Source organism: Dipodomys spectabilis, unplaced genomic scaffold (assembly GCF_019054845.1).
Source record: "Dipodomys spectabilis isolate Male_0828 unplaced genomic scaffold, ASM1905484v1 ptg000032l, whole genome shotgun sequence".
In the NCBI taxonomy this organism is placed as follows: Eukaryota; Metazoa; Chordata; class Mammalia; order Rodentia; family Heteromyidae; genus Dipodomys; species Dipodomys spectabilis.
In genome coordinates, this window is record NW_024870709.1 from 3522844 (window position 1) to 3544596 (window position 21753).

Sequence of the window (21753 nt, forward strand, 5' to 3'; positions counted from 1 at the left end):
GTTATATCTTAGTATCCAGGCAAGTCTGCTCACCTAGTAAGCTTGGATGAGTATGTGTTTACAACTCTGAAGGAAGAGGGGTGCCTCCGGTCCCCTGCAAACTGGATGTGCAGAGTTAAAATGTCACTAACAAATCAGATTTAGGATAGCTGCCGTTGGAGCACCACAGAGAGTAGTAGTGGGCTGGCAGTCTCCTAACAGCCTTAAAATTAAGCAGAGGTAATGGATCTAGCTCATGGGGGAGGTGGTACAGGTAGGTCCTTAATGTGAAGGTGAAGGTGAAGCACACTGTGGTAGATATAACACATTTCCACAGTAGAGAGATGGCTGACTTTCCTTTACACTGTGGTAGAAATTTCTTTACCTAAATGGTTCTTAATGGGCTTGAACATTTAAAACTGTGATGTAAAAGTCTCCTTGGAACACAGGGAACGTATATATACATGAGATTATTCTGTGTAGATGTAATTCAGAAAGATTTGTCAAAATTAGGATGCCTTATTTTTTTTTTTGGGGGGGGGGTTCGTGGGTCCTGAACTCTGGGCCTGGGCACTGTCCCTCAGCTCTTCAGCTCAAGGCTAGCGCTCTACCACTTGAGCCACAGCGCCACTTCAGCTTTTTTCTTCTTGCTTATGTGGTGCTGAGGAATTGAACCCAGGGCCTCATGCATGCAAGGCAAGTGCTCTACCACTGAGCCACCTTCCCAGCCCATTAAGATGCCTTATTTTTTAAGTTGCTGACTCATTTGGCTTCTAGCTGCTTCTAATATGGATAACTTTTGAAAAGTTATGTATAACTTCTTTAAAAATGTTTTTTTTTTTTTGAGCCAGATTCTGGTGGCTCACGCCTGTAATCCTAGCTACTCAGGAGGCTGAGATTTGAGGATCTTGTTCAAAGCTAGCCCAAGCAGGAAAGTCTGTGAGACTCTTATCTCCAGTTAACCACCAGAAAACTAGAAGTGGCACTGTGGCTCTGTGGTAGACTGCTTGCCTTGAGATGAGAAGCTCAGGGACAGTGCCCAGACCCAGAGTTCAAGCCCCATGACTGCTAATATATATTATATATAATATAAAAATTATATTATATATAATATAGATGTGTAATCAAGAAAATTACTCAGATTTCACATAAAGCATTTTAGAAGAGACTATATTCATTCATGTTTGTTGTATAAGTAAATTAAAATTATTAGAAATGTCTGTTATAATAACTTTCTGTGTGTATGTGTTTGTGTGTGTGTGTGATTTATGTTGAAAGACGTGCAAATGAAACAGCTTAAAGAACTTTCACAACTTTATTTCTGATATTAAGATTTGAGATGTCACAAAGAACTATGGAACATTGAGCTGACACTTGTACTTAATTATGGTGGAAGCAGTGAACTTATCAAGATATGAAGACGTGTGTCTAATTATTTTAGTTTTTATTCTTGACTAAATGAAGAGCTATGCTATTTTATCAACATAAAATTGCATCTTTGCCTCTAGGATTGACTGGAGAAATTTAATGAAAAATAGTATTTGTTATTTTTGTTATTCTGTCAAATATATATTATAGCTCTTGTTTGTTAGCTGGGGAGTTGCTTCTGCATACAGTTGTATCTTTCTGTGTTTCCACAGAGATTTTGTTTCTTTCCATTTTGATCTTCATCTCCCTTTAACTTGATTGTCTTTGGTAATTCCAATTTAATAGCTTTTTATTTCTGGATAAAAGTAACTGGCTCCAGTTGAAATTACTGCTTCCATTTGACTACACAGTAAGCAATTTATACCTGGAATTTAGGCAAATTATGCCTGGACTCTCTGTGGTTCAAATTTTATAATTTCGTCATCCTTTTGCATATTAACCATTTCAGTTGTCAGTGCTATGGAAAAAGAAGCTGAAGGAAGTCCAAGGAACAACGCATACCTTACTCAGTCCTTTCCTTTTCCTTTCCCCTTTTCCTTTGCTCCTTCTCTTTCCTTTCCCCGTTACCCTTTCCCATTCCCCTTTCCTTTTTGCTCTGGATGTTGGTGGCTCCTGCCTGTAATCCTCTCTCCCTCCCTCCCTCCCTCCCTCCCTCCCTCCCTCCTTCCCTCCCTTCCTTCCTTTCTTCCTTCCTTCTTTTTCCCTCTCTCTTTTTGTTTGTTTCTTTCTTTGTTTCAGGCATTCTACAACTTGAGCCATGTCACCAGACCTTTTTGCATATTGTTGGGTTTCAAATGTTTAGGAAGAAAGTATATTCTTGGGCTTTAATTTACCAGTGTACACTTCTACCTATAGAAATTTGCAGTCTAATAACTTAATGTTTAATTGTACTGGATATTATGATAGTTATCTAAGATGGCATATAAGAAAGGACCTTTTCTCCTATCAGCTTGTACCTACATACAGTTTGTTAGCTTAAACTGAAAAGATGGAAATGCAATACGACTATGTCTGCTACAGGCTTTACAGAAAACTGACAACTCCAGAGAAAACTCTTAGCAGGGTAATATTTCTGAGAAGTGGCAGCTTGGACCCCTTCAAGAAAATGCAGTAAGTCACACTTTACTGCACATAAAGTCATGTCCCCTGGGGCAAACTAATGCCATAGAGTTTATGACTCATGAGTGCTGTACATTTGAGATATAATACGTAAGAAAAAGTGGTGGGAGAATTACATTTCTATTCCAAAAGGCACTTGTCTTCCATTATGTAGAATAAAGCTATGGAGCTATAAAATTTTAGTGTCATTTTGAAGTAGAACATTGTCTGTGACTCTCTTGTATTAGAAGGTTAAGATACTTATGAACATACCAAAATAAAATGAAGTAGGTGTAATCTTTGGATCTAAGTTACTGCTTGGGAACCTCTTTTTTTTTTTTTCTTTCAGTACCCTTCCCAGGATTCTGACTTAGCTGCAAATGCATGTGTGTGCGTGTGTGTGTGTGTGTGTGTGTGTGTGTGTGTATTCTCCTAGCATATTCCTCAACCACTGAATTTATTCCACACTACCTCACCAGTTGATCAGAACAACTTATTTTAGCTACACATTTTTATGTTTATATTTTATCTCAAATCTCTACCCATTATTAAGAAATAACAATTGACATTTCACAAATGTATTTTAGTTGATTGAGTTTGACATCTCATTCCAAGTACACAGCAAACCTCATGATTCACTAATAGTAATCTTAGTTTGTTATTATGGGAAGAGAATTCATGAATACAGTTCTTTATCTAAATAACGTCTTTGAAACTCCTGTATAAACTACTTTGAATAAAGAAGCTGACTTATTTTTTTGCAGAGAGCTTGCCATAGGCCATATTCTCTATACAACATATTTATCTAGCTAATGAGATAGGGGTAGGTTGAATTTAAGTAAGAATAATATCCCTAGACATACCTCCTTTAATATTTCTTTAGAACGTTACTAGCTATAGTCTTCATACCAAGTTTATCTGACCATAACCCTATTGGGGGGTGGGAGGGGGCCTCTCAGGGCCTCACACTTTCTCTTGAAGTTTTTGCTCAAGGCTCTCACTCTACCACTTGAGCTACAACTCCACTTCCAGCTTTTTGCTGATTAATTGGAGATAATTGTCTCTTAGATGTGTCTGCCTGGGCTTGTTTTGAACTGTAGCTCTCAGATCTCAGCCTCCTGAGTAGCTAGTATTATGGGCATGAGCCATTAGTGCCTGGTTAACCCTGTGCTTCTAAGAATCCCTCCTTCCCTCTTCTCTTTTTGTACTTTCTCTTCCTTGGGAAGGAAAAATGAAATACAAGTCATATTTGTATTTCCCTGACTGTAATGATTAGATGCTTTCTTACCTGTCCCTTTTGCTTTACATTGACTTTCTTTTGCTTGGTCAGAGGTAGAGCAAGCTTAACTTTTACACAATAGAAATACCTTATAATAGTAGTGGATGGTATTTGGGTGTATGTCCATGTCAGTCCCCTGCCAAGAGTAACGGTTTTCTCTTGTGTGCTCCCCCAGGTCTACCCTGAACTGCAGATCACCAATGTGGTGGAAGCCAACCAGCCAGTGACCATCCAGAACTGGTGCAAGCGGGGCCGCAAGCAATGCAAGACCCACACACACATTGTGATTCCCTACCGCTGCCTAGGTGAGCCAGGTGACTCTGTAGTAGTGTGATTGAGAACATGCTCTCATAATGGTTTTTATAATCATATATAATAATTTATAATAATAATTCACGTGAGATGGTGGATACAGAGATCCAGTCCTGCTGAGATATGCAATTTGGTTCTCTGTATCTGTGAGTTTCACATCAGCCTACTATGGACTGAAAATATTAAAAAAAAATGGTATCTATATTTCTATCTGGCTTGCAAGTATAAAGGATTTTAAATATAATAAAAAATTGTGTCTTGTTTAAGTACTCTTATCTAGAACTCATATTCCCAGAAAATTCTGTACTGGGTCGGCTGACTCCAGCAATTGTTTATCTCAAACTAATGTAGTTACTGCACCAAGAAGATAATGCACAGAGATCACCAGGTTGGTAGAAGTTTGCTCAATCGGGTGGCCAAACCTTGTAATGATTTGATTCTTTGCATTCTCACTTGCCTGTTTTATAGAAATGTTTGGATATTTTTTTTGTTAGAATGTTATTCACTGAAACCAGGTATTAGGTCTTTGAACATGTATTATTATATATAATACTTGATATGACACTTATATGTCATATCAGAAGTGACCTCAGATTTAGATATTATTTTATTTGGATCATAATTGCTTCATCTAGAATAATAGATTAGGCTCTGGCTACCCAATTTTAAACTGAACTTTGAAGTCATATGTCCCAAGAGCTGCTGGAAGAAATTCCAGAGAAATTTTTTATGCTTAACCAATTTATGCCTCTACAGTGCCAGATCTTTATGTCATTTTGCAAAAATGCTGGGCATTTGTGGCTCACAGATATAATCCTGGCTTTTCAAGGGGCTTAGGTCTAAGGATTATGGTTCAAAGCCATCCAGACAGAAAAAAAATCTCTGAGACTCTTATCTCTAAATAACCAGCAAAAAACAAAAACAAATCCCAGAAGCCATAGTTCAAGAGGTAAAGCACCAGCCTTGAGTAAAAAAGCTAAGGGATAGTACCCAGGCCCTGAGTTCAAGTCCCAGTACCACCGAAATACAAAACAAAAGAAAAGATAGAAGAGAGGGGTGGGGGGAGAAGTAGAGGGAGAGAGAAAGAGGAGGGGGGACTACTTCACTGGCAAATGCTTACAGAAATACAAAGGGTGGATATGAGCAAAGAAAAATTGAGAGAAGCCCATAATTGCCCAAAGGCTGGGAAGGAATTAATTTCTGCTCTGGCTTTGCCTGCAGCTAAAATACCAGATTTTCCTTTTACCTTTTGAGGAGATTTTGGGCTCCTCTGATGTAGAAATACATACTTTTTTTTTTTTGGTTCAGTCATGGGCCTGCTTGTCCTTGAGCTTTCTGTTTAAGGCTAGTGTTCTATTACTTTGAGTCACAGCCCTAGGTTTTCTGATGGTTAGTTGGAGATAAGAGTCTCACAGACTTTCCAGGCCTGCTGACTTTGAATTGTCCTATTCCTCAGATCTCAGGCTCCTAAGTAGCTAGGATTACAGGCGTGAGGCACCAGCACCCAGCTAGGAGTAGGTAATTCAAGGAGACAGTTCACTTGTGACATATTTAGTAAATTCCTCACCTCTGGGTTTAATTTAATACAAAGTAAGCATGTTGACACTTCTTATACTTGACTATCAATGAGGGTAGATAATTATTAAGTATTGACAGAAGGGATTTAACCTATTTTGGCTGGTACTAGGGCTTGAACTCAGGGCCTCTTGCTCTTGTTCCATTCAGTCAAGGCTGACATTCTATCCCTTGAGCCACACATTCATTTTCTGGATTTAGCTTACTTGAACCATTGATCATATTTCTCATTTTGAAAATCCTTAGTCTTCTTCCTTGGAGCTGAAATGGATCCTAATAGGACATTATTTTGCTATTGAGCTTATACTATAAAAAGGTATGCATTGTTTATTTCTTAGGTAGTGGCAAATTTTCCAGAATCATCAAACAGAAGTATTACACAGGCATATAATGTGCCATATGCCTTTCAGGAAAGAGAATTGAAAAGCTTGGGCATATAACTCATAGGTACATTGTGTTTACACTAATGCAAGGTCCCAGTGCTACTCAACATTGTTTTAATTTTTTGTGCTCCATCTGTTTCTTCTTCTGTGCCATCCTTTTTTTCCCGTAATTTTTTATTCTGGTAGCTATCCTGTTATCTAGCCCCTTGTAATTATGTAAGGAAACTGTTTTAATCATTTATCCATAATGCAAACAGGCTTAATTAGTCTTCCTTCACAGTTATAGTCAAGTTTAAACAGTCAGCTATTATGTGGGAGCATCTGAACTACAACCTATCATGTCTTGATTTCTAATCTAGTGAAATGTACTCATTACCTTGCTCATGTAATTGTAACCCCTATGTACAGTATTTTCACAATAAAAAACTTATTAATAAAAAAATTACATTAGAACAGCTATTCACCAGATTTATAAAATTGAATCACATAAGAAAGGCTGTAAATTAGAGGCAGTAAATAACATTAAAAAAAGTCACAACAGATAATATGCTGGTAAAGGTGACAACTATAGCCCCTGGTGTAGGATAAATCTCCAAGTGCTGTTTTGTGCTCTTTAGTGGCAATAATAACATTCTTGCATAGTATTTTTTCCTTGAACAAAGAATGACTGTTTAGCATTAACCCAAGTTGCTCCCTGAAATCTCTTGACTGTATCCAAATACATCCTTTAGATAAAAAAGAGAGTTAAAGTAAGGTTAATTCTCACAAAATGAGACCTCAGAAACAAAATATAATTGTCTTCAAGGTTATGCATAGACATAGTCAGAGTCAAACTTGAAGAGAGAAAAATGTCTGTTATGTTTGGCATGTAACACTCCCAACTTCTCTATGGATAAAGGAACCAGTGTTCCACTGCATTATTTTTCTCTACACCCTGTGTTTGTCTTGGACGTACTTGCTCTGTAGTATCTTACATTCCTCATTGAGATGGTGAAAGTGTATCAGGTTGCTGTGGCTACTTTGCTGCTGAGGACTGAATGGTTTCCCAAGCTGTTTTTCTCATTTAATTCCTTGCTTTCTGGTAAAACCTGAGTTTATGAATTAATCTATGTAGAATTCAAAGCACATCATTTATTATCAGTCTGGGAGAATCATATTCTTGCAAAAGCTTTTAAGCCCATTCCATTTGAATGACTTCTCTTCATGGAGTAATGAATCCAACAGATCCACTGCTGAATTGGCACACATCTATACTTATTTTTCCCCTGAAAAGAAGGTACAGTGCAGAAGATAAATTACTGTTGATTTACAGGGTACAAAGTCAGGTTAATAGTTTAATCTAAAAGAAAAATTTGAGTGTAAAGAATTACTATCTGAAAATGTCATTGAGTTTCATTTCATGATGAGGACGTTTGTAATATGTAAGTATTAATGACCAGAAAACTCTTTAGGAATAGCAAAATGAGAAATTAAAGGTAATCCAATTCATTTTAATTTTTGATATTTTTAATAAAAATTTTAGGACAAACAGATTTTTTTTCTACCTGGTTATTTCAGTCAATAATCTACAATTATCTTACCCCACTTTAAGAATGAAGAGTATATGTTTGGATACTCTGACAGATACTGTACCACAGAAGTTCTTTGAATTTCTGCAAAAACAATTATTTTGAGACACCTCACACAGTAGAACAACAGTCAAGAATAGTATGTGGACTTCATTGCATTCCAAAAATGGGGCTGGAAAAATGGCTCAAGTGGCAGAGCCTTGCCCAGCAATCAAAATGTTCTGAGTTCAGACCCTAACAAAAGAGGGAGAAAGATGGGATGAAGAACATTTATAGTATAGATTTTAAGGATCTTTAAGTGCTCAGATCAGATGTCCAAGCAATCCAGTGTGATAGAACTAAAACAGACTTATTGTGTGGACTTTAAAGGTTTCAGATTTAGCATTTTGAATTAGGTACAATATATTTACAATAGTTGAAATAATATCCATTACTATTTACTTATTTTAAACGATAGAATTAATTTTGAATGCTAAAATTTAATTAAGGAAAATATTTTTGTCAAATATTTTCATATGTAAAAATTATTTATTGTTTTTACTTAATAGAAATTAAGAAAAAATAGCCTTTTTCTTTTATAGTCACACATAGAAAGCTTCACATGTGCAACAAACAATATAGACACAACAGGGTAAAGCCAAATTTAAGAGATACTTTCATTCTAGTATATAAAGGTTATGAAGTATTCAAATATTAGAACTTGACCTAGTCTAGAGATGAATCCTGTTACTACTATTACTATTACTATTATTATTGTTATTATTATTGTAGTCACTGAGTGGCATCATTTAACTTCCCTCTCTTCCTTATTCATTTAATAATTCAGTTCTTGCTGGTGATGTTTCCCAGGAGACCTCTCTTTCCCTTTTCCTTTCAGTGAGTTTGAACATTAAAAGGCAGGGAAATCAAGGCAACAGCTGGGGGAGTAGTCTGAGGAGTAGGCAGTGCAGATTGCAGGAGAAAAATGGGGAGGGTTTCAAAACAAAATGGCATGGATATATTATCTGTCTCCGAGAACTAGCTTGGATTTAATGTGGTTTTAGGATTCTTTCCCAGAGTTTGGGAGAGATACAGTACTGATGAATGTATAAAAAAAAAAATGAGGCATAATTTATTTAAAACTTTACTTTTAGCAAAAGAAAATCTAAAAGTTTTTAAAAAAATGTTACCAGATAAAAAAGACGAAAGTACATCATGGCCAGTTTAAGCCATTTTGCTTTAAGTGTAAGCAATTTAAGCTTTCTGTCATTGTAATGAAATACCTGAGACAATCAACTTACAAAGAGAAAGGTTGTGTAGATTCCAGTCCATAACTGTTTGGCACCATTGCTTTGGGGCCTGTGGTGAGGCACCCGCATCAGAATGGGAGCATGTGATAGAGCAACATCACTCAACTTCTAGTCAGAAAGCAAAGGAAAAATAAAGAAGAGGAAAAGCAGGCTGAAGTCTCACAACAAATTCCTTGCTACCAAGGGCACATTTTTCAGTGACCTCTTACTAGCCCCAAAAGTTCTAGGACCTCTTAATTGGAGCACCTTGATGTTCAAGCTTCTATCAAGCTTTTGGATAGGTATCAAAAGGGCAAACTGTCATTTGTCCCCATGCAAGTAAGATATTCCTGATGGTATTACGTGTTGGTAAGAAGGGAACGGGGAAGGCTTAAGTGTGAAATTGTGTCCCATAATGGAGAAGACCTTAAAGGGGAAAAATCAGGAAGACAGCCATTTACCAGTTAGAAATGGGAAGTTAGCATGAGAGCTAAATGAGGTGTTAGTCAGTGATTTACGTACCTTCTCCTTCTGTGGGGAAAATAAGAATTAAATTCACAAAGACTATAAATAATAAATGTTGATTTATACAAAATTAATAATATCAATACAAATTACAAGTCTAATGACTGGGAATAATGTCTTAATTTACTATCTAAATTTGAGTTGACTGGAACTAGACTGTATTGTGTACCAACCTTTCCTTGAGTGCAACTTTTCCTTACACAATATAAAATTACCATTGTGCCCATTTTACAGAATTGAGGGAAGCATTTCCCTGTATATGTGTTGAGGTTTGTTGTCCTGATTGGTTTTACTCTGAAGACGTGTCACTATCTACTAATTTGATGATGGGTGTTTGATTGGGTACCTCAACTTCAGTGTGGCCAAAACTGGACATATTTTCTCCAAAGTTCTTCCCTAACACAAGTCTGGTCAAATGTCCAATCTTAATTGGTACTCTGCTTTATGAGCAGATGTTGTGGACACTTTTATATAAATAAGATGATGTATCACCATACCATTGGAAGGTAGGGCAATAGCAGTATGAGTGGAACATCTGGAAAATGCCTCTAGAGAGATGTGGCTATGAGGTAGACCTTTGAGACTTGCAAAGAAAATGAAGAGGCTAAATTCCAAAACACATACATGTTCGAGGACAATAGTTAGTGCTGGTTCTTCTGAGGGAAAATGAGGTAATCAGAATAGAATAAAATAGCTGATTGTTTAAATTTGGAACAGTAGGCAAGTCACATTTTCAGTTTGGAAAGACATGGATTCGATTCATTTTTTTTCTATCTGCTGCCCAGAAAAATATGTGAGCCTCAGTGTGATTTCATTTATTTTGTGTATGAGGTTGTCCTAAAATTACCTAAGATACCCACTTATTTAATCCTTGTTACAGAGCAAATACTATGCATCAGGATATATCTTTTTATAATTATTATTATTAACATCAGTTGTATGAGGGTTTCATTCTGAAATGTCCTTATATGCATACAATGTACCCTGGTCAAGGGTAAATATTTTTTATTATATGAATTCTTTTCATGAATGGGAAAATTGGGTTATAGAATAACCTGGTTATACTCTATTTGTGTGCCTTAGAGTATCCTAGTGATACAGTTTGTCATCCTCTTCCAATTTTAATGATCGTTAGATCAAGTTGGGTGCCCACGACTTACACCTGTAATCCTAGCTATTCAGGACTCAGATCTCAGGATCTCAGTTCAAAACTAGCCTGGACAGACAAACACAATAGAGTCTTATCTTTAGTTAACTAGCAAAAAGCCAGAAGTTAAAGGTATGGCTCAAGTGGTAAAGAGCCAGCCTTCAACAACAACAACAACAACAAAATGAGCCAAGAAGGTAAGGCCCTGAGTTCAAATCCTATTACTGCCAAAAAAAAAAAAAAAGATAATAGGTTGGGAGTAAGTATTCTTGTTAGTGGATTTGAGGGACTAGTAAAGGAAAAGAATATTGTAGAGAGCTATGTTGAGAATAAATAAGTCATGGTGCTAAAGATGAAGAATACTTTTCTGTAATACCTGTAAGTTCGGAAATAATTGGTTTCTGTTTAGAATGCATGGCCTTTGGTGACTGGGACTTCAGTGCATTCACTGGAAAATCCACAGACCCCAGAACATGTCATAGGACATAGTACATATTTAAGAAAGCTGGATAGAAGTACTGAATTGAGGAATTAGCTGAATATTACAAAGAGGAGGAAAAAGGAAAAGAAGGAATCTCCTGAACACCAGAAAGAAAGAGTACATAAAGTAAGAATTTCTCCGACTAGAAAGGCTTTGAAACAGTATGTTAAATGCCATCTACTTTTTAAATTTTATTGTAAAGATATTGTACAGAGGGGTCCAACATTGTTACCCTTCCTTTGTTTTTTGCCTCCCCCCCACATTTCTTCCCTCACCCCTCACTCTTGAGGAAGTTGTAAAGATCATTTCCGACATAGTGTCTTATATCATTGTTGCAATGGGTCATCCTGTGTCCTTGTTTCAGCATTTTGTTATTCCCCTTCTCCTCTCCAAATTAAATAAATGTATCTACAGGATGCAGGTAACTAAATCAAATACAGTGACAATAGGGTATATATCATAGAGGAGAGAACATATAAAAGAAACAAAAATCACATAGTACATTAAAATCAACAACAACAAAAATCCTATGCCCATACTGGTCAACAGAGGAAGGATAAGTTTTAACAACTGAGAAGTCATATAGGACTCTCAAAACAGCAAGTGTCTTTGGATCTTAACAAGAAGATCTGAAATGTAGGAAACAGAGTCTACTAAAAAGTTGGTGAGTTACTCTATATTCTTTTTGGTTAGCTTTACTTTAAAATTTAATCATAAAGCCATGTTTTAATAGAAGTCTATTTCTAAATAATAATCACATTAGTTATGGGCTTTAGAAACTTGAAATTCTTATGATATACTGTAATAATTAGTATAGTTTGTAGATATAAACATTAACTTCTGTTAATCACATCCATATGTCTTATTTAAAAATTAGCTAGCTGGGTGCTGTGGCTTACGCCTGGAATACTAGCTTCTGAGATCTGAGGATCTCAGTTTAAAGTAGTCTTTACAATCCTGTGGATACTTTTCTGTCCCTCAGTCACTCAGTGGCCTTCCCACATTATCAGGCTGCTGCTTCTGTTCCCGATTTTCTCTTTCAAGCTCTTTTTTTCTTCCACTTTGAAAATTATAACTACTGATATTTATAGCATTCCCCTTAGCATTTCCCTTTCATTGTTAAACACTTGTTATACCATTTATTTTAAGATAGTCCATCCATTTTCTGGAGAAGTAGACTTAAAATTTGTTTTTTAGACAATATTCTCCTAACTTGGATGTCCATTTCAAATGTAGCTTCCATAAACAACTCAACCACATTTTAAGCTCCTACCCAGCTAATTATCTTTCTGGAATTTTAGCCTCCCCTCTTTAGCCCTTCTGTGTTAGTGACACCACTGATTCTGTCCTGCTTACTGGGTTTAGAATCTCTCTGAGCTCAGCAGAGCTGCCGTTGTGATAGGTGTCAAACCCGACACTTTTGTTTCTGCTTCCATTGCCTTAATCTAGTTTGTCACATCTCACCAGAACCATACACCTACATCTGCTTGCCTTGTTTGCTTCACCTGTGCCTACTCTAGTTCATACTGAGCAGAAAAACATTCTTTAGGCATACTTTTGATGGTGTTCCTCTTTAGCTCTTCCTTTTTTCACACACACAAATTTAAATTTTTTCAGTCTTTGTATCTCTTTGGCACAAAATACCTATCATTCTATGAAGACTGAATATCTTTTTACTTTTTTTTTTTTTTATGTCAGTCCTGCAGCTTGAGCTCAGGACCTGGGCACTGTCCCTGAGCTTTAGTGGGCAATGTTAGTGCTCTATCACTTGAGCCACAATTGTACTTCATCTTCACATTTTTATTAGCACTAATAGGTTGTACAAAGGGATTTCATTCTGGCATGTCCATAAATATATACGAGGTACCTGGATCAGACTCATCCCCTTCATCACCATCCTTCTAGCATTTTCATTTTCACACAATAGTTGGTTGGAGGCTGCAGAGGTGTGCTAGTTTCCCAAAGGATTGCATTGATGATTCCCGAGTTAGTACGTTGGAGACCTGGCTTCTTACTGTGGCGTCAACAAGAATCCACTCAATGTGACCTGTGAAAGTAGTGGCTCTTAGCTTACATCTCAGCTGTTTGTTGATTTTATAAGCTAGGGACGTTAACTCAGAGGTTATGTATAATGTATGGGTTTCATCCTCACACCACCACACACATAAAATACTCAGTAAAGCAAATTCAAGCTTCTTAGATTACTATAGATGATATGAGCATAGGAAATACATTTTTCCTATTTACTACTGGATACTATTTGGGATTTAAAATATATATCTTAGGTAAAAAATAGATTTTTTTCTTAGCTCATTACGTCTCCTGGTTCCTTGATTTTGTGCATTAAAATCAACTAAATTTGAATGAACTAATGGAGACACTACCTTGGATGCAGAAATTAACCTCATACTGAGCCATCTACAGAATCCCCAGTTATTATTGCTGCTACTTTGCTTTACTTCATTATTTTTATGCAAGAATAAAATCAATCAAGATTAAATCTCTACAAAATATTTATGTGCTAATTTTAACTTGTTTTGACATGGCAACTTATAATTGAGTATAATCTCTTAAAATTTGATTTTTGACAGCCTTTTAAGTACTTAGACATAAGAATTCTTGGAAAATATTTTTTTTAAAGATGTGGTCTTGTTGTTACAATTTCTTACACTATAAAAAGACCTTATGCCCATGTTATAATTTATAATTGGACAGAAGAAAGTTAAATTATCTGAAAGAAAACCACCAGAAAAATACTTCATGTAGAATAATGCCGGAAGAGCTGGCCCAAATGTATAAAGAATGACAAGTACTGTCCTCATGTTTTGAGGCTTCCACTGCTTTACACTTTTAAATAAACTTGCTCTGTGTGCTTTAGGGGAAAAAAAGTGCTTAAAAACACAGATTACCTATTACTTGTTATAGTTGGCAAGTATTTATTTGCACATGAGACTCATTATCAAAGATATCTTTTGTACTTATTTGGTATGACTGTTGACTTTTCAGTACATCATCTATTTTGCTTAGAGATAACCTACAATACAAAGCCTTAAAAAAATACGTTTCCAGCCAGGCACTTTCTTGTGCCTCACACTTCTAATCCTAACTATTCAGAACGATGAGATCTGAGGATTGCTGTTCAAAGCCAGCTTAGGCAGGAAACTGTGAGAATCTTATCTCCAAAAACTACTAAAAAAAATCGAAATGGAGCTATGGCTCAAGTAATTGAGTACTAGCTTTCAGAAAAAGAAGCTCAAGGACAGTGCCCAGACCCTGAGTTCAAGTCCCAGGGCCAGCACAACAAGAACAACAAAAATGCACTGTTTCCAGGGATTTATGTGAACGCTTCTGTTTTAAGAATTTAAGAACTAAGGCTTTGTGATAAAAGATACTTTGCAAATGAAAGCCCAAAATGAAATGAACATGTAGAAAATCATGTAATGGCATGAGTGGACAGGGACCTGCACAAAAGAGGAAACTGACCTTTTGCTCATTGTGCTTCCGTGTGAGTAAACTTTAGTACATATCTCATTTAACTATTACTTTAAGCTTACTTACTTTTAGCTAAGATGGTGGAAATTCTACAGCCTGACAAGTCTGCTTTATCCCTAAAAGAGGTAAATCACACTTTTCTTATGACATTCTCCTATCCAGCTATTCTTATCCAAGTCGTGTTCTTCCTCAACTTTCACCAAAAACCACAGCATTTCTAAGATCAAATAACTTCAGCCCTAACTATAGCTTTTCCTTTATGTACATTTTAGTCTTCTTTATAGCTGTTAAGGAAAGACAGAAATTGTATTATTTGGGAGGATGAGAACCCTTATAATTACAATCCTCCTCATTTCTATATGTTAAATATAAAATGAACGCTTTGCCTGCTGCAGATATTTTTTATGTCACTATGTATGGCAGGACCCTACTTTGTGAAACAATTTATAACTTAACCGTGATTTAAAGTCTATGTTTCTTCTGGCCTGGAATGCTTGCTCTTCAAAATATTTGCTCCCTGGAGAGGAAAACCAAAGTTGGCCTTTCATGTGACTTTGCGTTGATGACCTGGAATACCGTTGGGGTAATGGAATGGGGTTTGGCACAGTTCCACCGTCTTCTGGCTAAGTACACAGTTTGGAAAGGAAGGAGTGGGCGGACTGTGTGCAGAGGGGGAGGGTGCAATGTGGAGATGTTTGCAGCCTGAATGCACCTTCGTTTGTGCCTTGCTTTATTACTGAAGAGAATTTGAGTGCTGCAGCCTGGAAGGACACGTATTTAAGTGAGTTTGCATCTAAACAAATGCATTATCTCTTTGTCTGGTGGATAGAATTTGAATGACACTTGTGCTCTGTCTGAGAGGAGCAGACGTTTTCATTATCAAATTCACTCAAGCAGAAAAGTAGCAAAGGGAGCAGAAATTTCCATTTCCATCTATGATTGAAATTGTAGTGATAAAAGAAAATGACCAGATTGAGGACAAGCCTTGATCTCATTGCACTAGATGACATGGGATTTTTGTTAATTTGGAAATTATTTTTATACTTATGTTACTGAGAAAGGTCTGATTAGTCTCAAATTGCACATTAATAGATGTAGGAACTTTTTTTGTTTGCTTTGTTTCCTAGTTATGAATAACCTAACTGGAGTATACATCCCTTTATACTTAAAATCTTAAGACAATTGTTAGCTATATGTTCCATTATCAGGAGTTGGAAGTACTGATTAGATTTTATTTGATATCAATAGTGTAGTCAAAGAACTCACTGACCCTCATAAACCACTGGATTAAAGCCATGGATCAGAATTCCTAAAAGGGATTTTTTTTTTTTTTTGCTAGAGTGTAGTGTGGACCTACCTTTTGAAACATTAACTGTAGTTATTTACTGTCAAAACCTTATTCCAGAAACCCAATTATTTCCACTTTGCGAGGACTGGTGAATCCAGCAAATTGATTTATAGTAATAGAACTGTCTTGCTTATATATCTTAGGAACAAACTCCAAGTCCAGAGTGGCGTAGTCACAGAAAGAGACATTGTAATTTACCTAGATGTTTGTCCCCATTAAAAAAATGTGGACTTTTTAAAAAACATAACATGAAGGGATGTGGGCCTTTTCTAAGAGATATTTTTGAAGAGCTGGATGAATCATAACATATCATCTTTTTTATTGTATGAATTATTGTATGTTTCCTTATTGGTATGTAATTTTGATGCTTTATTTTTCTATTTTAACAGAGCTTTGGAAACAGCAATGTTTTAATAAATGCCTGGCAAAAGATTTTGCCAACTTTAAGTAGTATGTCCTCATTTCTTCTTTGCTGGTTCTTTCTTTTGTTCAGTGCAGTGATCTTTTTTTTTTTTCATTCTCTTCTCATAGTTTGATCTAATGAGCAGTGGATCATTACTCTTTTGGTACAGTCTTTGGATTTGGTAATTTCGTTGGGCATTTGATTATATTTGCTAAAAGCAATAACCTCTAAGTAGAAGCCTTTGTCAAACAACTAGAAATGTCAATTAAAAGGTAAGAACTTAGAGAGTAGAGGATGCTGCTGAATCCTTAGGCATAGATGGTATTTCTGAGTGACAAAGGACAAAGAGCAGAGAATAGAGGTCAGAGCCTTTCTCACTGTAATCAGAGTTATTAAAAGATGACAGGAGAAGGCAAGAATGACAAGTAAAATAAAAAATGTAGAGCACGTGCCATCCAGTGGAAGACAGCGATTAGGTGGAATGGATAGGGAACTTGAGCAGTGCATTTGTTATTATTGACCTTGGAAGAAGAGTTGCTGGTGGCAGGTTGTTGGATCTGGACCAAATAGAAAGGGCTGAGAAGAACAAGTCAGGGGTCAAAGAGTGACAGCTCACCGCTCCAGGGGAACTTTATGTGTGAAAGAGCCTCTTCCTTTCAGATTATAGCCTACCTCACATATGGATTTATGAATACAGTGTATGGAAAAAGCCTGCTGTGTATTTTACCTCCCTATGTGATTTACGGTTTTGCTAATAACTGGTGGTTTGTATGCCTCGGTATACATCAGCCTGCTTGGTATTTTGTAAGCAATTATGTGGTTTCTTGTAAAGACCCACATGTAATTTTAATTAATTACATCTGTAAATGTCTATCTGGCTTTGAATTTCTCAATATGGTAAAAACACAGAAAAGTATTAGCAGAAAGCAGCCAGTTGGAGATTCTTATTTTAGAGAAGTCTCTATTGTGTCTGTTTCTCAGCTCATCTCTCAAGAAATAAGGACTAAAGTTAAGTGGGGGAATCCATTCCAAAGGAAACCTTACTTTTCTTTCAGCATCTGCATTAATCACATACCCATAACTGAGTACTGCAAACATGAGAGGAAGAAGAGAACAGCTTGCTGACAAATAGGGCTCATGCTAATACCTGATGGAATCCTAGGGTCACATTGTTTAGTGTGCTATTAGAGAACAGATTAATGCATTCTCCATGTTCTCATTCTTCAAAAGTTAGGGGTCTACCATGATCCCAGGTGATTTGCATGCTTGAGAAAGATCTTGAAGTCTTGCTCATACACATTTCTGCAGGTGTGGTCCAGGAGCTACCTGACTCAGAACCACTCTAGGGAGATCTGTTTTCAGGCCAATCTCAGTACATCAAAATCAGATCTAGGACATGGGACCAGAGGGAGGATAAAGTTCCAGGCTGATCTCAGGTGACTGAAGTATATTGGAGTTGGAGAACTTAGGATCTGGAAGTTCATGGCACAGTGGAACAGTTGTTGGAATTTCTGCACTTAAGAATGTAAGTAATAATTAGTGCAATCAGAAAGAGACAACAGGAAAAGTACATGTTAAGACATTTTGGTGTATATGTTAAGACATTTTGGTGCCACATTGTAGTGTTCTCCAGGTAGCAAACCAGGCTGGAAGTCAGGGCCCAGAATTGATCCCGCTCCTCCTGTTAGCTAGGCAGGAATCCCTTCAGGCCTAAGGCTCTCATTTGGGAAGGAAAACGTAGTTCTATTCTATATGCAGTTTAGAATCTTAAGAGTCTAAATTTGGAAAGTAAAATATTTCCTTTATTGTTGACATATATGTGCTTATTTTTAAACTCTTGAAGTTTCTAAAATATTTTAAATGCCACATGTCATGTTCAAAAATTGTTTTGCTAAGAAAATCTCTAACCAGCATCTGTCTTATTAACATCGATGGTATAGATGAGAAACTGGGTTAGAAAGTTTTTTTTTGGTTTTTGTCCCCCCCCCCAGCTCTTTTTAGCTCTAGTAATTTCATAAATGTTCTTTTGAAATCAATGTAGAAGCAATACCTACAATGTGAAATTTTACAATCAGGCTTTGATTTTTTTTTTAATAAAAATTGACTTTATTTTTTATAATCGTTTTGAGAAGAACTACTCAGGAATTTTGTAGGGAGCCCTTGTGTGGAATTTTCTCATGCTTTGTTGGGGTTGGTGTTTTAGAACGAAGACAATAAAGGCAAAGGGCTCATTTGAATCTCTCTTCCTACCTTCCACCCCCTCTCCCTACATTAGCTCTAGGCTAATCTTATATACATATTTTCTGCCCAAGCCATACAATCAGCCATTTTGTGAAGAACCCTTTCTCATTTTGTATTACCCATATCTTCAGATACGTCTGTAACTACTGTAAGCATGCTAAGCTGAATCAGTTCACACTGATGTCTCCAACTCTTGAATATTTTGCTTCTTGGATCACCCTGCCTCATCTTCTTGCTTAACTAAATTCATACCCCTACAGTGAGACATCTGGCTCCTACTATCCGTTTATTTACTTTATTGTTTACTCTCAGACTACACACATAGCAGTACCAGAATTGTTAGCCCATGTCATTATGTGGCGAACACAAAAATTGCCAACAATTAAAAACATTCCTTCCTTTCTGTTCTGTTTTGTTTTTAAATCTGCCCTTTGTACTGTCATCATTATTTTAATATATTGTTATTCACAGCCTGGGTCAGACACAATTTCTGTCTGATGTACATCCTTCCACTGCTGTGTATGAACATGCCATATATGGGTGCCTGACTCTGTTTACTTGAATAAATCTGAAAGAATTTAAGTGCAACTTGAAGTTTTCACTTCTTTTAGCTTATCTGATCCACTTAGTATTAACCATCTGGCAGGTCGTTCTCATCTGAAGAAACCCATCTGTCAGTTCTCCTTATTTATCTGCTAATAGTTATAGTGACGTGTTGATGATAGCAATGGTCACGTTTTAAAAAAATGGCCACTTATATGTTCACTTTGAGAAACCAGTAATTAGCCACACTATGAAGCAAACACTAGCAGTTTTCTCACATGCAAACTTGGTTGAAAAGCATTTCATCCATGCCTGCCTGACTGCCTGCCTCCCTCCCTCCCTCCCTTTACTCCCTTCCTTCCTCCCTCCCTCCCCCCTTCCTCCCTCCCTCCCTCCCTCCCTCCCTCCCTCCCTCCCTTCTTTCCTTCCTTCCTTCCTTCCTTCCTTCCTTCCTTCCTTCCTTCCTTCCTTCCTTCCTTCCTTCCTTCCTTCCTTCCTTCCTCCCTCCTTTCTCCCTCTTTTCCTTTTTGGTGTGTGTGTGTGTGTGTGCGTGCGCGCATGCGTGTGCACGCGAGGGCGTGCATGATATGAACTTGGGACCTCATGCCCTTGTCCAGCTTGCTTGCTTGGTTGATGCTCTTCCATTTGATCCATGCCCCAGTTTGGATTTTTTGTTGGTTAATTGATGATAAAGAGTCTTGCTGACTCTTCTCCCAGACTGGCTTTAAACCTTAATAGTACAGGTCTCAGCCTCCTGAATAGTTGAGATTACAGGCATGAGCCACTATCACTTGACTCTCTCCTCAGCTCTTTCAGCACAAATGCCTCTGAGAAAAAATTTCCCAGACTTTTTGCCAGCATGTCAATAAACAATGAGGAAATTTACGTTTAATTGTGGCATGATTCTGAAGTGGTAAAATAGAAAACTGAGTAAATTCTTTTGTCTATAGTTATTACTTTTGTGTATTCATATATAGTGATGCACATTGAAAAAGTACCTAATCTGAAATGTTATGCTTGTCTATGAAGTGGTTAAGAAAAATTAGGAAAATCTTACCCAATATTTTTCATTGTTTTTCAGTATAAATTATCTAGCTTCTAGGAATAAACTAGATCCTTGACTCCTCTATAACCGATTCTTTGATTTGACCTTCTGATAGCATCTGGAATCTTTTTACTAATACTTCATATTTACTCTTGTCAGTCCTAGTAAAGTACACTCCCCAACCTGATCTTTCTTGACCTTCTGTAAGCTCAGCAGACACGCTCTGCCTCAGGACCTTAGTACTTGTTGCTTCCTCTGGCTAGAATATTCTTCCCTGTGACTGTTGAATGGGTTATTTTTTCACTTTCTTTACTCAAGGAGCCTAGTTTCAGTGAAGCTGTCCTTGAACACCCTGTATAATTATCTACTACCCCCTCACAAATAGCCCTATTCTTTTCTCTATAACATTTATTACCATCTGATACTCTGTTTGGTCTTTATTATTCCTCATTCAAGTTTTACTTCATCCTATTTCTGTTCCTTTTTGTATTCACTGCTACAGTGAACATTATCAATCATGGTGGATCAAGGTTCAAGACTTCACCTCTAATAGAGTGAATGTCAGATAGTAGCTGCTGAGGAGATTGAAGAAAATCTCTCTCATGTTAGTAATAGTGACCATCAACGAAACTGACAGCATTGATCCCTGTGATCTTCACTCCTGTGGTCTCTCAACAGAGACTGTACCCTACGCCTGTAGTCTCATCATACTTCTACCCTGTTGCTTCCTAGTACAATTATTGAATATAATGATAGTTAGATGTAAGACTACAGTACCATCTCCTCTATTACACTGTAGTAGCTGGATGGTGATAATGTAATATAAACAAAACCTTGTGGTCTTCAGTTGGTGAATAATAGAGAATCAGTCAATAAATGACAGGTACTACTGTGGCTATTATTAATACGTGCCATAGCAGATGGATAGATGCCTGGGGAAGGATAATAATACTAATAATATTTCATTAGCGTTCTGAACAGTGAGTTGACTCACTTCATTCTCACAGGTCTACCATCTACTTCCTAGAGCCAGCCTGTGTCACTTCTTGTATGTAATAAATAATTCCACCATGTGTTCAATTCATTGTCTAACAGATTCTGGTCTAGGTACCCATATGCACTCCCGTTTTGTATTAGATCATTTAAGTCTATGTTTATTATCAGATTGACCACTTTGTAAATCCTTACATTAAAAAGTATTTCATAGTCTAAACGTGAATCTGCTTTTATACAAGCCAGAGGAACTGGTCCAAATACACCATTTTGACCACAGTTTAAATGAATGGAGTAGAGTTAACCACTAGTGGATGGAGAGCCAGAGACCTGGATTTTCAGCTCGTTTTTACTGCCAGTTGGCTCTGTGGGATAGCCACTTGACCTGGGATTTTTCCCTCCCATCTGTGAAATGAGGTAATTAGAGCTAGGCAGTCCTCTGAAAGACCACCAGAGAGCCAGCGGATGGAGGCCTGCAGAATCCCTATTGAATCTGACATCGTTGTTCATCTGCCAAGACTTTTCAGACAAGAAAACAAATTCAGATTTTGTTCATTAGCTCTGAAAACTCTCTTTCCATTGGGATTTCCATCTGTGTTTGCATGTGTTTTTAATATAAAATTTGAACTGCTTCCTGAAGAACCT

At 37.0% G+C, this 21753-nt stretch overlaps 1 protein-coding gene across 4 annotated transcripts in view; it reads left to right on the plus strand.

The window, feature by feature from the left end:
* LOC122105645 (amyloid beta precursor protein) overlaps positions 1-21753 on the plus strand; it is a 211365-nt gene that overhangs the window by 69478 nt on the left and 120134 nt on the right. For all 4 annotated transcript variants that reach the window (XM_042676972.1, XM_042676973.1, XM_042676970.1 and 1 more), the window contains exon 3: positions 3960-4089. In XM_042676972.1, the coding sequence (XP_042532906.1) occupies positions 3960-4089 (130 nt within the window). The remainder of the gene's footprint in view (positions 1-3959; positions 4090-21753) is intronic.